The 18,493-nt window shown below is 31.9% G+C and overlaps 1 protein-coding gene across 4 annotated transcripts in view; it reads left to right on the forward strand.

Moving 5' to 3' along the window:
- The window catches only part of LOC135123548 (protein tweety), a 179,274-nt gene that overhangs the window by 140,892 nt on the left and 19,889 nt on the right, over positions 1–18,493 (forward strand). For 3 of the 4 annotated variants that reach the window (XM_064048317.1, XM_064048318.1, XM_064048319.1), the window contains 2 exons: positions 5,562–6,133; positions 17,958–18,158. In XM_064048317.1, the coding sequence (XP_063904387.1) occupies positions 5,562–6,133; positions 17,958–18,158 (773 nt within the window). The remainder of the gene's footprint in view (positions 1–5,561; positions 6,134–17,957; positions 18,159–18,493) is intronic. The other variant, XM_064048321.1, reaches the window with a different exon arrangement.

Genomic DNA, 18,493 nt, shown 5'->3' on the forward strand with positions numbered 1-18,493 from the left:
GGCTCTTCTACCGCCGCCGTCACGGACAGTGGGTCCTCATCACCGTATATACTAGAACCCATAGGCGGCGTATGGATTTATTTCGTAACAGTATTAATTGGGATGCGGCATTTAAGCATTGTTTGAGGCCCGAATTCCTTTCAAACATACTTAATTGAAAGAAAAAATTGTTATTGATTATCTTCATTATTCAAAATTAATTTCAGTGTACTATTACTTTGTCGCAAATCAATTTCAAAATTTTCATTAATGAAAAAACCTCGTTTAATTAAAATTTCGAAATGTGTTCCGTGTAGGTAACGAAAGATTTTTTTAAACAAATGTAAAAACATGAATACAATCACACTTATATTGGTAGAATCAGTACTATTATTAGTGTTATTATCGTTAAAAATCTAAGGCAAAAATTGAAGTAGATTATAAAATATAATATGATGCAATAAATAGAAAAAAAATTAAAATTTATAAATATGAACATTCAGGAAAAAATCGACTATCAACGAAATTAAGAAAAATTAAAATCGCATTTTAACACTAATGAATTTTTATTTATCACAATTTCTTACGATGTTGATTTTATCCATAATATTCACTTTTTTAAAATTTCGTTTTTCTGAATTTATCACAACATATTTTAAACTGTACTTAAAATTCTGCCTTAGTTTTTTAACGATAGCTCCCATAAACAGTACTGATTCTAACAATGAAACTGGTAATGTAATTGCATTCATGTCTTTAAATTAAAAAGAGATATATTTGTTACTTACATTGAAATTTTCAGCAGAAGAGATTTTTTATTACTGAGAATTTTGCAATTGATCTGCGAGAAGTGGTATATAGTTAATACATGGAAATTATTTTTAAAGAATGAAGATAATCAATAAAATAATTATCAAAATTATTTCAAACGATACTATACAACTTTGTTGAATATTAAAAATTTCAATACATATTTTGTACAAGTAACAAACAAAGATTTTTTTTATGGAAATTTAAAAACACTAGTACAGTTAAAGTTACATCACTGGAAGCAGTAGTGTTTGGTTATATTACAGTTAAAAAACTAAGTGAAAATTTTGAATAGTTTTTGAAGTATGACGTGATAAAGAACCAAAAAACGCAATTTTATAATTATGAAAATTCAAAAAATAATTTCATTTTCTGTGAACTTTTAATATACAAAAATCAAATTTCAACAAAAATAAAAGCGGAATGATAATTTGTGAAAGATTCATGTATCAGCTTCTTCTGAAATCGGAAGGTTTTTGGGTAATTAACACCGCCGATAATTCTCCCGTTGCTTATGAGTTTTGCACGTTGCCAAGTCAAACCGGAACGCACAATAGGTCACATTAATTTTTTCACAGAAATCGCTAAATATCCATTTTTTCAGAATTAAACGACACTCGTTTTTAAGTCAATCTTCTTTCAAGTGAGTGTTTCGTAACAAAATATGGTGACAGACCCACAATAGTTTACTTTTAGATAAGATTTATCTAGCAAAATTTGGAGATGACGTCAAGTTTTTGGGACGATAACCTTAAAACGTTTGGAAGATTTTAGAGCATTCGATTATAGATTTTTTAAGTTAACTTGTGAACATTGCAGAATATTTTTTTTTAAGGAATCTGAAGGATTCATAAACCACACATTTTTTCGAGAAAACATAAAATCAACCTTTCGGCGGATCAATGAAAATTTTCCGATTTCGGTGTCAATGGACAAAATAATTAAATAAATCTGCTGAATTATTTAGTACGTGTAAAGTTCGTGGTTCGAACTAAAAAATTGACAGGTTATTATGTATAATAAATAACGTAAACGTTTCAATTTTTCCACAAAATGAAATAAATGTGTAATTATTTTAATGTCAATTTATGGAGTTTATCGATCCAGTATAACATAAATCAGTGTTCAGAATATCAGTGATTTTGTTCAGTTCAGAATATCAGTGATTTTGTTCAGTTTCGTGGAGCGTTATTTTCGTTTTTTTTTTTGTTCGTTTTTCCTAAATTTGACATAGACACGTTATACTTATCCGTCTTCAAGGCTCTTTTTTGTCACGGAACCGCCATCAGTTACGACGAAACGATCTGGAATAATTAAAAATATCTTTCTTGGAAGTCGTTATAATTCTTGACGTTGTATTTTTGTTTGGGTTTTTGATGAATTTTATTGTTGGAATGGGGTTAAAAAATGATTATAGGAATATTTAATTAGAATTTCATTTATTCAGTGAGCATGTAAAAATGTTTTGATGGCAGAAGAAACAACTAATTTGCACAATCAACGAACCGTATTAATTACAGTACTGGTTTGGATCACTTTTTTCTTATACAGGAAAGGATTTTAATTTGACATTTCGACGTTGATTAGATTTAATTATGCAACAGAAATCGTCAGAATTGATACATAAGCAGTTGTCAAGAAAAATAGCAAAAAGGGGCATCGATTTAAGAAGCATTTAATAACCGGTCAGTTTTTTAAAGTGTTCGAATAGTTATTTAATAAGTATAAAAAAAAGTTTGATAGAATTCGTTATTAAAACTAATTTTTATCAAAGAAAATTATTTTAAAACGATTACATATGTTCTTATTTTTCCAAAATTTTGCAGTTTTGTCGTTATCATATTTTATTGGTTTTTAATTTATATAATTTGTAACAATAATTCATGTTTCGGAATGTTTATTAACAATTTACATATTGAGGGATTAAATGAAAAAGTGATCTTGTTCCCTATTGCTACTACTTCACCGAATATATCCAGTTAGTGAATTTGTCCCCACTAAAAAATTTATTACGCCATCACAAAATTTTATTAAGGAATTTCACGCATGTTCTTTTAGCTGTAGTTCAATAATCTAGCCCAAGTTTTTATTTTTGTTTATAGGGGTTTTCATGACAAAAAAAAAACTTCCCGGAGTCAAATTTTATAGTCTATCTAAGAAACTGAAGTTGTTTGATGGACGCGTACAAGATATTTTCCTTACTTTCATATTAGAAACTGTCAACAATTTTTGGTAACAGGCAGTTAGAAATATATGGCAACAGAAAACAAAAAAAAGTTATGATATACTTATGTACTTCTATTTTGTTTTTTTAGTTACTTTCAAATATTTACACATAATTTAAAATTCATATTTCAGGCACTAATATTTTACCCTGTTCAAGAATTAGAGAGGAGCATTTTCTTTAATAGTTTGCATTTTTTTTTTTGATAATTTGTTGTTTCTTCTGTCTGTTCACGTTTTGTCGCGTATTGAAAATTTATGTATATATTTCCCTTTTGACTTCATCTGACCTGTCTGAAAAACGGCATTACTTTCTGGCGACAGGTCATTGACCTTCTGAGAACCGGCACCATTTTCTGTAGAGCATTTTGAGATGTCGTAGGCGCCCCATCATTTTTTGTCGATCATTTAGACCTTTCTTAGAACTGGCATTATTTTTTGTCGATCAGTTTGAGCTGTCTTAGAACAACATTCTTTTCTATCGACCATTTTGATTTGTTTTAGAACCATCATGAATTTTTGCCGACCCTTTGACCTGTCTTAGTACCCCCATCATGTTATCAGCAGGAAATAATTCCGGTTCTAAAAGAGGTCAAAAAGGGTCGCCAGAAAATGATGCCAGTTCTAAATCAGGTCAATGAACTGCCGACAGAAAGTAATGCCGGTTCTAAGACAGGTCAAATAAGGTCAAAGTATCCTAGAAACGGCACTATTCAAATTTGGTGTTGAGGTGACACAGTTTTTGATTTTAAAAAATTATACAATTTTAATGAACTTAACACGTAATTCACTTTGTTTTAAAGTTATTGTGACAACATAACCTGTCTGTGGCCGAACTTAGCAAGCTAGGTTATGTTTATGTTATGTCAACAAGAATTAAATTGTCGTTTCGTTAAAGGTATTAAATCACATGATCGAGGAGGGTAGATATGATCTGCTTAGGAGCTAATTAAACGGTCGTCATAAAATTCCCCTAGAAAGTTCAAACTTGTTTGAGCTGCATGAGCTGTTGCGCCGTCATGCTGAAAATATCCATTGGGCAATTCTTCAGAATCAAGCTAGTCAATAAATTACTTCAACATGTCGCAGCTATAACTGACTTCGCGAAGAAAATGGGCTCAAATAGTCAATTATTTTTGCTTATCAAATTTTACACGTTATTTTGATTAAATTTTATTTTTTCGTTATTGGTTTTAATTCACTAAATGTTTTTAAAAAATACGATCCAACGCGATATTAGTTGTGCTTCGGTAATAATTTTGTACTTTTTAGAACTGCATGCACCTGGTGTGTCTAATTTTTCTGGGAAGAGGTTTTACTATAGCGTGCGCATTAATATTAATAATTCATCGCCATGAAAGTCGATAACGACATTTCAGGAAGTTATGGGATGAAGCTTGTTTTAATTGCATAATTTTAAATGCTGCTTTACTTGTAAATTAATATTCTCTCGTTATGACTGAAGTTGCCTACCATCCATGTCACCAGAAATTAACATTCATAATAAATTAAATTACGAAATATCTTGTATTAAGAAGTAATGGAAATTAACTGAAATAGATTTACTCTTTCGTGTTAAAATTAATGACGCACTTTATGCAAAAATATAATCACTAGATGTGACATACGCTCTCTGTTATACAATTTATAATTTAGAAAAAAATGTATTGATTGCTTTTATTTATATAACCAGACTAATAAATTTGCTTTTTTTCTGGTTCTGTGGCGTAGCACGATCTTGTCGAAACCACATGATTCTTCGTTCGTTAAGCTGTACTTACACTTTTTTCCACAATGTTCAGTAAAACTAGTTTTGTATTGATCTTTGTTACAATAGCAGTGAAATAAATAAAGTCCAGGAAAATATATTGCCTACATTGTATCCGTACAAGGTTACTTCATTATTGCACCTTGTTAAGCTTTAATTGTACTTCAACTACGTTATCTACTTCCACAAGTTAATGGTTGCACCAATTTCCATAATACATGTAAAGTGTAAATTGCTAAGCTATCGGACCCATGTTATACCAAAGTAGACAACACACAATACACGTTCTTTAACCTATGGTGTTACCAAAAATGTTACTACCTATATCACTAAATCTTATTATATATATATAATAGTTTTCCCCCAACAACTATTTAATGTTGGCGAAATTGTAAAACTCTTCTCATTTCCAGCGCACAAATTTCGCTGTAGTAAGTGCTATATGAGTGATTTTTAAAACAAAATTTACCCTATGTTACCAACAAAAACAACAACGTCGTAAAAGATAACGATTGCCTTTTACAGTTCACGAAGGGAACACAGCAACAAAACAAAGCTAAAGGGGCCGTTGAACCCTTCAGCTCCGAAACAGCTGTTTCATAATGTATTTTTCAGCGAACCCGGCTCGATACAAAAACACACTTCGTATTCCAGCGTCCGTAGGCCGAAAGGCCCGTCCTCGTTCTAAATTCTAAACCCGTCTGCACACTTCGCTTTATTAGCACACTAAACTTCTTCATCAGGAAAGCGGGCACTTACCTCAATTTTTTTCGTCCCCCAGGTCGGCGTGGCCCGGCACAGCAGATGCGCTCTGATAGCGTTCTCAGTGTGCGGCCTCTTGGCTGTCATAGCTTCATATTTAATGGCGAGCGTATATCTCGCCTCTAGCGTAGCTTTAGGAGATTTGTGTATAGCACCAGATAAGTTCATTGAGGACCAAGCGTCTACGGAATTATCCAAAGAGATTTTGAGATACTACACGAGCTGCGAAAGGGCCAGGGCCAACCCGTTCACGCAGAGGTTGCGCGAGGCGAAGACGACCATCGAGAACATGAGGGCGAATCTGAACAGCCTGAAGCAGCCGGCCATCTTCCTCTTCCCGAAGAAGCAGCTGGATACTAAGTTCAGCTCGTTGAAGAACGAAGTCAACTTGGCGGATACTTCAGTTACCATTTTGACGACGGCGGTGGACTGCAGGGCGTTGCACGCGCACTACTTGAGGGGCTCGAGGGCGCTGTGCAACGTGGGGCTGCTGGGGCTGACGATGATGTTGGTGTCCGCGATTCTGGCGGGGCTGCTACTGACAGCACTAGTGTGGGTTGATTCGCATACGTGGATTTACATCAGGAAAAGGTGAGTGCTTGTAGCCGAGTTTTCCACTTTTATGTCCGAAAGTAGCTGAGTCGTTGGAACGACATATAGTTTTGATGTTGGTGTGTTTTTCAGACCAGGTATGGTCATGGAAAGAAAGGTCCGTAAACTTGGAGTTCAGCACCATTGGCGCTGATACTCCATCCCAGTTGTCCTTGAATTCTGCGCTCCTGAGACGCTCCAGACAGCGTCTACAGTTGCTAAAACTTGTAGGTTAAATTTGCGGTGTCATAATTTTTTTTATCATATCAATTTTTTTATTGACTAAATTTGTCGGTTTATACTTTCCAAAAAATGATGACGTAATCTGAAAATATTTTCATATGGTTTTAATAATAAATTTTATGGATGCTATAATAACTTTAGAGTTTAAAAAACGTTATCGTCTTAGATCATGCAGCATAATTTATTAACACGTTACTTTTGAACAAAAAAATACATTACACATAGTACATAGGACATTTATCTTTGCTTTAATTTTAAGGATAATTTACAAGCAAAATCGAGTTACAATGTCTAAATTTCTGTAGCATCTATATTTCTACACACTACTAAAAAAATCTAATTCCAGTACCGTCGTTCCGGAAAACACATGATTATGAATCTACAGTTTCCGACAAAAAATTTCAAACATCACTTTTCTGTCATGTCAAAAATTTTAATGTAGTCTATGCTTTATTGTCATTATTTCGGACAGCTGGAATGTCAAACTTTCAAAATTCCAGCTTACGCTACAGCTACATTCATGTAAGTGTCAAATGTAAAAGTTAAAAATGACTGTCAAATATTTAGGTTAGAAACATCTAAAGGTTGCTTTACACTATCTGACGGCTGAATGACATTGACGTCTAAAATTTTTTGACGGCAACTGTATGTACATACTACATACGGAATACTTCAATTCAAGTGTTTTCTCAGATTTTTATTGATTTATTAATTTTTTTGAGGGGTAATGATCGAAAAAAGTTGTCTGGTTAGCCATGAAATGTAATTTTAAAACAATGATATCGATATTGCAGTTATTTGATACTTCATTTGACAGTTTTGTCAAAAAATAATCGTAAATAACAAATTAATTGACACGAATAGAGAACGCTTTAGTGCTGCCAACATAATGTTTTTAATATTAAATTTTAAAGGTTGCCAAACAAATTTTTTTCTTAATCACGTGGAGGTATTATATGTACGGGGTGAGTCACTAAAAGTACATGTTCTTCGATAACACAATTATTAGAAGTGGAAAATAAAATGACAGACCAAAGTTGTACGGTTCTTTGAGGACTGCACCCCAGAATTATTTTTAACTATACAGAGTGTTCTGTTTTTAAGGCATAACACACAACTTATTTTTTTTATGAAACATATTTACATATTTTAATTGCTCTCTTCTTAGATTTTACAACTACGGTTTATTTTATGATACTACGTTGCCACGTTATTCCAATTTCAACGGTTCACAAAAAACCACAGAGTTATTTTAAAAATATGTATTATATTTTTGTTGTGGTATAAATAACTATATACAGAGTGTTTGTGAAAAATGTTTTAACGATTAGTTTTTAAATACCGATTCAGTTTTTTCAAATAGAACAGCAATTTATCCTAGTTTTTGTTCTCTTTTTTTGTTAGTATTTTCTATATTTAAAGTTCATAGTTACTACGACGTTTTACTTTTTTAAGAGATTCACCGACACATTAAAAGAATGAGGAAAAAATGGAGTAAGATACAGTAATAAAATGCATATCGATGTTTGAAATTTGTTAAGTTTTCGAGTTTTTATAAACACTATGTATAATATTTTATTTAGTTACTACCACATCAAAGCGTGCACTTTTATTTATTCTTCCACAAAACATTGTAAGACAGACTTCAAAAATAACCCTACTGAGATTTTTTTGTCAACACATATTATCAAAAAAATTATAATAATGTGGCAACGTCGCACCGGAATTTCAAAAGTAAACTGTGGTTGTAAAACCTAAGAAGAAATCTATTAAAATATGTAAAAATATATAGGCTGTTTCGTTTAAAAAAACTAAGTTGTGTTACACTTTAAAGAAAGAACACTCTGTATACTTAAAAATGTATTTTAGAGTATGGTCTTCAAAGAACCGTACAACTTTTGGTCTTCGACTTTTTTCTATCTATAATAATTAATGAAGTACCGAGCACCACGCCCACTTAGTGAGTGACCCTGTATATAAGTTTTTATCTTCTCTTAATATACTCACTAAAACTAGGACAGCCCAGTCAAAACATTTGATGGGAATATTTCTATAAGGAAACGATTAAATTAATATTTAAAATATTCTTATTTTAAGAATTCGCCACCACTTTAATTTTTGTAAATGGGAAACCCCGCGTTTTTGGTATACAGAGTGATGAAAAAATTACATATATGCTCGATGGTACGTTGTTCAAAAGGCACTGAAAAACACATTTTTTAAAATATTAAACTTCAAAATTGAAGAATTAACTTCGTAATTCTGATGTTTTAATGTGAATTTAATTGAAAACTTAAAATTCCGATAAAAATTGCCAAAAATGACATCTGTCGATAGCACAAAATGAAGTTGTGGATCGTATTCTAGCAAATTATTATTAAATTACTAAAAACTAATTGTTTAACTGTCTCTTAAACAATGCAGTTCATTAAAAACAATCAGAATTAGAAGTTAATTTTTCAACTTTGGAGTTTAATATTTTCCAAAATTTGGTGCAGGTTTTTTAACCATTTGCGGAGCCTTCTTAACAAATATCATCGAGAATATACGTCATTTTTTATCACCTTGTATAAATTTTCCTGTTTTGGCAACTCGTTTTCTAGTATTTATTTATTTGAAAGGCAGTCGACATTTGAGCTGAACTACTATGACCAGGTGTCCCAGATTAAACTCCGCGGCCTTATATCTTGAAAACGGAAAGAAGTATTAAAATTCTGTAAACGCCATTGCTTTTAACTCGAAGGGAGAAGCTCATGCCATCGGATTTAAACGTATATTTCTTTAAATTTTTGATAGACCATTAAATTACAATTACAGTGATATACAGGGTGCTGAAAAAATGGCGCACCAACTTAACGGTACATTATAAGTTCGCAAGTCTAAGTTCGGGAAAAATCATAAGAAAATCCCTTACGTCAATTTGACCTTCACTTACAGGGACAAAATATCGATTTAGACAGATAAATCAAAAAAGTTGTGTTATAATATGAAGAAAACTGGATGAAAACAAGATACCTCCAAAATTATTTTGAATAATGGAAGTCTAATTGATTTCGTGTAACCAACACTAAATGGTGAATTAGAATATGGTGAAATATTGAAAATAAAAGTTAAATTTTGTTCAATAAACAGTCCTCAACAACGTGTCATAGAGTTGGTACGCCATTTTTTCAGCACCCTGTTTAATACTCAACCATTTATTTGATTTTTAGCAGACGAAAAAAACTCATTTATTGTTTTGTCTTCATTATTAGTTAAACAAATTTTCTGTTTGGTAATACCGTATTTTCCTAAACATGGTTGGGAGTACAATTCACACTTTTTTGGAAGCCATAGAAAAATAGTTTAACAACGGGTGCCACAATATGTTTTATTAAACGAGTGTAATATCCTTTTTTACTTTGTCCATGATTTCATAAAAGTTTTGGAGAAATGTCAGTGTTATCAAACAAATCATTCCTAAAACTAAGTTGTAAGCGACTTGTCTCTGACACCAATTTTGAGCGACCCATACGAGTAAATCTTGGACCGCCAGCTCATTAGTCAACGTAACTAAGGGAGGTCTTTCGCATTACTCACTCGGTAGGCGTTATCACTTCATGTTTTAAATAAAAATACAAATAGCACAGGCGTGCTTTTACTGTTTCACTTACTTAGTGATTTCATGGTTTATAGGCGATCTTTGGTTTCTCCATACTAATAAATCTATTGCAAGGGTGACGGTAAGCTTTAAAGCAAATTTTCATAACAATAATCGTCAACGTAAATTTCCGGCCTTGACGTTCACAGCCCAATGCCTGCACGTTTATGGATTACTCCGCGGTGTCATGTAATAGTTTAATAATTTTTACTACCTATTATTATTGTTTATTGCAAGTAAAATTAACAGTCCAGTCGTGCTGTTTTGAGAAAAGCAGCGTCCACCAGCTCTTGAATTTTAGTCGGAATTCGTTTGGATGAACTGTGCATTTCTAAACAAAAGTTGGTGGCTGCTGATGGTATCACTGTGATCGCTTATGTTACGTTCAGTATTGATTTCATTCGTGACTGTGGAGCTGGTTGGTATTAAACTATTGCTGGTGATTTTGATCGCACGGATATGGAAACACTGTCTCTTTAAAATGTGATTCTTTTCAACTGGGAAATTTGAAACACGATGCCACTTGCAACGTCTTGGATGTCCAACACATTCCCAATTCCCAGTGCACTTTCCGTTAACATAATTTAGAAAAAACCACTTTCTGTGTAGTTGGAGCCAATAATCGTTTACTAGGATTAACTTGATATGTTTCAAAATATTTTGTCCACTTTCTGTGTAATAGGAAGCAGTGATCTCAACATTAAGTGGTAGCTCCACACGGATGCTTTTTCCTCGCAATATTTTAAAAACTTTTGATAAGTGGCGTCGTAAACTGCTCTTGATTTAAACGGCAATAGATTTTCCACAGCCGCTTGGCTGCTGCTGCAACTTCCGGTGAAGTGGACGACAGTTGAACATCTTCATCGGCCATAATTTATCAAATAACTTGCGAGTTCAAAGAACTTTTCAAACAGTCAAAAACAGCCCCAGATGGTTGAAATAAAAAACGGGTTGTGTTTTTAATATCGGGTGATTTTTATTGATTTGTGATCTAGTTACCCAAGAATTTGATGACAGAAGAAATTCTGCCGAAAAGTAGGAAGGAACTTGACACAGTTTTTAATAAAAAAATAATCAAATTATTTGCAAATGGAAATTGATTTCCTACTTCTTCCGCTATTGTGTTTACACTGTGAGCGAAACAAGTGCAATGAATCAAATTTGGATAAAATATTTTTAAGTACATGGTCATCAAAATTGATTGAGAGAGTTGGTACCCCCTGTTTTTGTCGCGAAGTTTGTCAACCTTATGACAGATTTGTTTAAGGTTATATGGCAATGAATTCAGTGGCGTGACAAAAATTAGAAACTTCAAATCTGACAACTAATGTTTTTACCAAAAAAAAACTCGAAAAAAGACGCCACTGAGTTTTGAAATTTGAAACTTGAAACTTCAAATCTGACAGCTAATATTTTTATACAACTTAATAAACCAAATTATTCAAGTTCAGGTTTACCAACTCTCTCAATCAATTTTGATGACTCTGTAGGTTCCAGCTTTGACCATATATGACGTAGCATCAGAAACCATTAATACGATTTTATTAAATAGTATATATAGCATTGAGTAAAAATATGTTGGTTAAACTTTCTTGGACAAATCTACTTATAGTTACATTATTAGCCTTTTCTAACTCCTTAGCAGCAATCAAATAAAAATCTGACAAAGTTTGCAGATAAAGTACCAACTAATAAATTTGCTGTTTCGTCAACAACAAAGTAAATAAAGTTATTTTGCAACTGTATTAAAATTAAGATTATCTCCAATTGCCACGAAAAAAGCAGCAAAAATTTTAAAACATGCATAAAAATGCACTTACATTAAAATATGCAATAAATGCAAAAAATTGTTAAATATGCAGAATATGCAAAAATATGCATTGTGCATATTATTTGAGCCTTAATGATAAGTAACACATTTTAACTGAATTTATACCAATTACCGTAAGTTTTGGCCCTCAACTTCGATACTTAACTCGGCATTTCGTATTCTCAAAATACTGGAGTGACAACTGTTTTATCAGTAAAATATAAATTTAGACATTGGAGGAGACGCCATAGCAATATTACGTAAAATTATTAGGAATAGCTGTAGTGATATCCGTGCATATTTCTTGGAAATTTTTGTCCATTAAGTTCGAATCAATATTGACACTATTTATAGCATTTTCTTGAGGATTAGGTAATGTTGGAATAAGTTTAGATAAAATATGATAAGGAGCTGGGATTAAATGATATCGATTATGCCGATAAGTTCCAAAATTAGTCTCCACCATAGATGGCAAGGGTTCCCGTAAGACCTTTATTATTTTCCCATATTCATACTAATAAATCAATTACCTAAACACTGTCCCTTTGTTTTATTCTTGATAAATTTCTGGCTCTATGCCTTTTATTAAACCTATTGAAATCAAAATGATTAATTGTATAACCCTCTATTCCGGCTAAAATTGTATTTAACAAAATCGAAAAATATTCTGGGGCCCAAATGATCCCAAACGGAAATCTTTTAAATAAAAATCGATCAAAAAGAGTTATAAAATTTGTGACAATTTTTACTTAATTTCCAAAATTTCGTGACACCACACCACAACAAAATGACGTTGAATTCAACAAATGAAAATTAAGCAATCAAGATTATATCGTGAATTGAATTCCCCATCACAAAAAAACATGTTAAATACGGTCGAAATCACAATAACATCGCTCTGGCACACTTCGCTGTGAGAGGAACGTCCGAAAATAAATGTTCAAAATTCAGGTCGTAGAACACATAAATGATAACACAAAATCTGCATGACATCCCTTTCCCTCTTCAAATTCACCATGACATTTTGTTACTAACAATTTTTCAAAGTGCATCACTGTTTAAAATTAAATCTTGAATACTGCAAATTACTATTTTAAAATCGCCAATTAAATTAAGCAATCAAGATTATATCGTGAATTGAATTCCCCATCACAAAAAAAACATGTTAAATACGGTCGAAATCACAGTACCGTCGCTCGGTGCACACTTCGCTGTGAGAGGAATGTCCGAAAATAAATGTTCAAAATTCAGGTCATAGAACACATAAATGATAACACAAAATCTGCATGACATCCCTCTCCCTCTTCAAATTCACCATGACATTTTGTTACTAACAATTTTTCAAAGTGCATCATTGTTTAAAATTAAATCTTGAATACTGCAAATTACTATTTTAAAATTGCCAATTAAATTAAGCAATCAAGATTATATCGTGAATTGAATTCCCCATCACAAAAAAAAACATGTTAAATGCGGTCGAAATCGCAATAACGTCGCTTGGTACACACTTCGCTGTGAGAGGAATGTCCGAAAATAAATGTTCAAAATTCAGGTCGTAGAACACATAAATGGTAACACAAAATCTGCATGACATCCCTTTCCCTCTTCAAATTCACCATGACGTTTTGTTACTAACAATTTTTCAAAGTGCATCACTGTTTAAAATTAAATCTTGAATACTGTAAATTACTATTTTAAAATTGCCAATTAAATTAACCAATCAAAATTATATCGTGAATTGAATTCCCTATCACAAAAAAAACATGTTAAATACGGTCGAAATCACAATAACATCGCTCGGTGCACACTTCGCTGTGAGAGGTATGTACGAAAATAAATGTTCAAAATTCAGGTCGTAGAACACATAAATAATAACACAGAATCTGCATGACATCCCTTTCCCTCTTCAAATTCACCATGACGTTTTGTTACTAACAATTTTTCAAAGTACATCACTGTTTAAAATTAAACCTTGAATAGTGCAAATTACTATTTTAAAATTGTCAATTAAATTGAGCAATCAAGATTACATCGTGAATTGAATTCCCCATCGCAAAAAAAACATGTTAAATAAAATTGTATCGTTAAAAAATTACTCAAAAAAGTTAATCCAAATATTGAAAACTTGAAAATTTTGATAATCAAGGAATCGAAAATTTGCCAACTTATAAAATTGAAAAATAGATTAATTATAAAATCAAAAAAAATGGAAAAAATTGCAGAATTGAAAAATCGAAAAAATTAAAAATGTGATCGTAAAATCTAAAATTGCAAATCGGAAAATTGAAAATCTTGAAAGTTTGAAGGATCGTGAAACTAAAGAATCGAAAAATTGACAAATCGATAAATTCAAAAATGGCAAAAATGTAAAATCGAATGGGTAAATCTAAAATCGAAAAATAGCAAAATTGAAAAATTGACATCGAGAAATTGACAATCATACCAAAAATAGAAAAATTGAAAAATCCATACACCGAAAAATCAAAAATTTGAAGAAGCTGATAAAAAGTTGAAGTTGAAAAATCAAAAATTGCAAATTGGATAATTGGAAATTCATATAATTAAGAAATGGAAAAAGCACGTCTGAAAAATCTAATAATTGTAAAATCGAAAATTTGGGAAATGTAAAATCAAAAAAGCAGGTGGCGGTAAAGTCGAATAATAATTGAAAAACAAAAAATTTAAAATTCCAGCACAAATTCAAACTTGAAAAATCGATAAATTCAAAAAAGCGCTAAATCTAAAAATTTCAAAATTAGAAAATTGGAGACTTAAAAGTTGGGAAATTGAAAAATCGAATAAACCTAAAAATCCAAAAATAACAAAATCGTAAAATTCAAAAATTCATTAATTGAAAAATTAATAATAGAAAAATTTTAAAATGAATAATCTGGAAACTACTCTAGAACTTGAAAATTTTGATGATCAAGAAATTAAAAATTGTAAAATTGAAGAAAAATCGATTCATTGTAAAATCGAAAAACTGAAATATTCCAAATCGAAAATTTGAAAAATGGGAAAACTGCACAATTGAAAGATAAAAAAATCAAAAATTGAGGAGTTAACAATTATATAATTGAGAAATCGAAGTATTTCAAAATTGTAAAAATGAAAAATCGAATGGTAAAATCTAAAAATTGCTAACCGGAAAATTAAATATTTTCAATGAAACCTTGAAAGATCGATAAAGGGAATAATTTAAAAATCAGAAAAATCGGAAAATTGTAAAGTCATAAAACTGCATTATCGATAAATTCAAAAATGGCTAAATTCTAAAATTGAAGAATCCAATAGGTAAATCTAAAATCTAAAAATTGCAAAAACGTAAAATTGACATCGAGAAGTTGAAAATCATACCAAAAACAGAAAAATTGAAAAATCCATAAACCGAAAAATCAAAAATTTGAAAAAAGTTGATAAAAAAATGCAAATTGAAAAATTTGAAAATCAAATAAATGGAAAAACATCACAAATCGAGAAATTAAAAAATTAAAAATTAAAACATCAAAATATTGAAAAGTTAATAATTGTATTGTCAAAATCTCGAAGAAAATTAAAAAATGGAAAAATTAAAAAATTATGTAAATTACTATTTTAAAAAAGCCAATTAAATTAAGCAATCAAGATTATATCGTGAATTGAATTCCCCATCACAAAAAAAAACATGTTAAATACGGTCGAAATCACAATAACATCGCTCGGGCACACTTCGCTGTGAGAGGAATGTCCGAAAATAAATGTTCAAAATTCAGGTCGTAGAAGACATAAATGATAACACAAAATCTGCATGACATCCCTTTCCCTCTTCAAATTCACCATGACATTTTCTTACTATCAATTTTTCAAAGGGCATCAGTGTTTAAAATTAAATCTTGAATTCTGCAAATTACTATTTTAAAATTGCCAATTAAATTGAGCAATCAAGATTATATCGTGAATTGAATTCCCCATCACAAAAAAACATGTTAAATACAGTCGAAATCACAATAACATCGCTCGGGCACACTTCGCTGTGAGAGGAATGTTCAAGAATAAATATTCAAAATTCAGGTCGTAGAACACATAAATGATAACACAAAATCAGCATGACATCCCTTTCCCTCTTCAAATTCACCATGACATTTTGTTACTAACAATTTTTCAAAGTGCATCATTGTTTAAAATTAAATCTTGAATACTGCAAATTACTATTTTAAAATTGCCAATTAAATTAAGCAATCAAGATTATATCGTGAATTGAGTTCCCCATCACAAAAAAAACCTGTTAAATACGGTCGAAATCACAATGACGTCGCTCGGGCACACTTCGCTGTGAGAGGAATGTCCGAGAATAAATGTTCAAAATTCAGGTCGTAGAACACATAAATGATAACACAAAATCCGCATGACATCCCTTTCCCTCTTGAAATTCACCATGACATTTTCTTACTAACAATTGTTCAAAGTGCATCACTGTTTAAAATTGAATCTTGAATAGTGCAAATTACTATTTTAAAATTGCCAATTGAGGTTCTATTAACTTAAAATAATAACTTAGGAAAAATCATCCATCCCGTTAGACATACACTGATTCGACTGTTAAAAAAAAATTCTAAATTTATTTAATTAACCAGAAGGAAGTGGATGATCTAGGATATCATTGTAAAGTTCTGAATTTAAACCTGCAAAGAATGACGCAAAAGTATAACATTTGTTTGGGCAAATTAGTAGATTTTTTAGTTGAAAATGAAAGCACTATAAACGATCCAAATTGTTACGAAAAATATGTTAAAATGCAGAGCAAAATGATGAACAACTATATTTCTTTTATATGAAAACACTTACCGTCCAAAATGACCATTTTTCAATATTTGGGGCGTTTTAATGGAAAAACGGAACTAATAAAAGACAGAATAACGGCCGAAATTTCAACACTAAAACGCGTGTGCTCTTTGATAATCGGGGATGACAATTAGAGAAAAAAATGTTCCAAAGATGATCCGAAGATTGTATATTTATAACACTAGTATTATAGACAACAAAATGTTGTGCTATGTTGTACATGACTTAACTTGGAAAACAAAAAAATAATACCAGTAGTTAGCTATTTATTGTATTGCTACGAAATAAACCCATACGTCACGTATACGAATAGCCTGAAGACGGAGGTCGCGATGCGTATTCCAGAAAGACCTCGATCACGGAACCTCTAGAAGGAAGTATGGGAAGTTTGAGTTACTAAGAAATAAATGGTTGAGTTTTACCCACGCCGATTTTAAACACCGATCATCGTAACAATGCATTGCTTACGAGTTTTGTACGCTACCAAGTCGGTACGCACAATATATTGTTGGTAAAGTTATAAGAGAATCTGTTTCTGACGTTTCCACAAATATGAATGTATTTACTTCCAGCCTGTCAACCTCAAAATAGCAAATATCTTACCTCCACATTACAAAAAAGGGACTTGAATATTTAGCAGGATGGTTTGAAACTTAAGATAAGCCACCCTCACTTAGGAAATCGTACATTTAATTTTTAAAATAAATCTACAAACTCTTCGGGTTAATTAAACCTAGTGATGTTTTTTTTTTTTAATAATTCATAGGTCAGAGGAGGTGTTTGACAATTATATGTATAAAGATTTAAGCAACATATACAAAATTACAACAAAAAATGCATAAAATAAAAATGTAAGCTACTGATGTTAACGATCTTAACTAGCCAAGGCGACATAAAAAATGTCAGTCTTTCTCAAGAAACTTTAGCTTGCTAATGTTGATTACTTTCTGCGATCTAAAAAGGTGAATCCATTATAGGAAAAATTATCACTTTATTGACAAACAGAAATCTCTGAAATAACGGAAATCACTCTTCTAGAAACACATCGACATCAAACCTAATCTAACGAAAAAAAGGAAAAGGAGTTCCTGCTAGAAAATATTAAATCGAACTTGACGTAGCCTTGAACCAACTCCAATGTCACATGATCCGATAGTTTTTGCCAAACCACTTCGATAATCCCAAGATTTTGTTACTAATTCGATCTGGAATGTGACTTAACTAATTTTAATTAGCAGTTTCCACTTTTTCGATCGTCTAACACGCATCCGTTTTACGGCGTCTATTCACAACCTTATTTTTATTTTCAGGAAGGACTACCATCAAGTGAACGAAACCGATCCATACTTGCCGCCACCTCAGGCCAGCCAGGCGATCGCCGCAAGAACGCTCCAACGCAGCCAAGGGTCGTCTTATCCCCCTGATACTCCTCCACCTAGCTACACGTCTGCCTTGATGCATAATCGGACGCATGCCTCAGCTCCTTTCCCGCATGAAGCCGATTTGTTACTGTACACACATTTTCATTTTTTATTTGATTATCTCTTTTTGTTTACGTTAAGTCGAATTCTCGAACGAAGCGCTAGGCTGTATATTGTTGTTAATTGTTGACGGAAGCGTCTCATTTTAATTTGAAGATCGTGCATGCACGTCTGGATTGTGTGCTTCCGTGTGACGTTTCGCGTATTTGGCAGCCGAGACCGTTGAACTTGGCTTTGTATGCTAATTTTAGCGCCGTGCGAATTGCGAAAAAACATTGTTAATTGGGAGTAAACAACGAATTTTAAAGTGGTGAATTGCCGTGGGGTGGAACGGGGTCGCGGTTGAATAGATGTAAATGTCAAAG

This window comes from Zophobas morio, unplaced genomic scaffold (assembly GCF_036711695.1).
Source record: "Zophobas morio isolate AGI-343-1 ecotype UQ-CSIRO unplaced genomic scaffold, CSIRO_AGI_Zmor_V1 ptg000006l, whole genome shotgun sequence".
NCBI lineage: Eukaryota > Metazoa > Arthropoda > Insecta > Coleoptera > Tenebrionidae > Zophobas > Zophobas morio.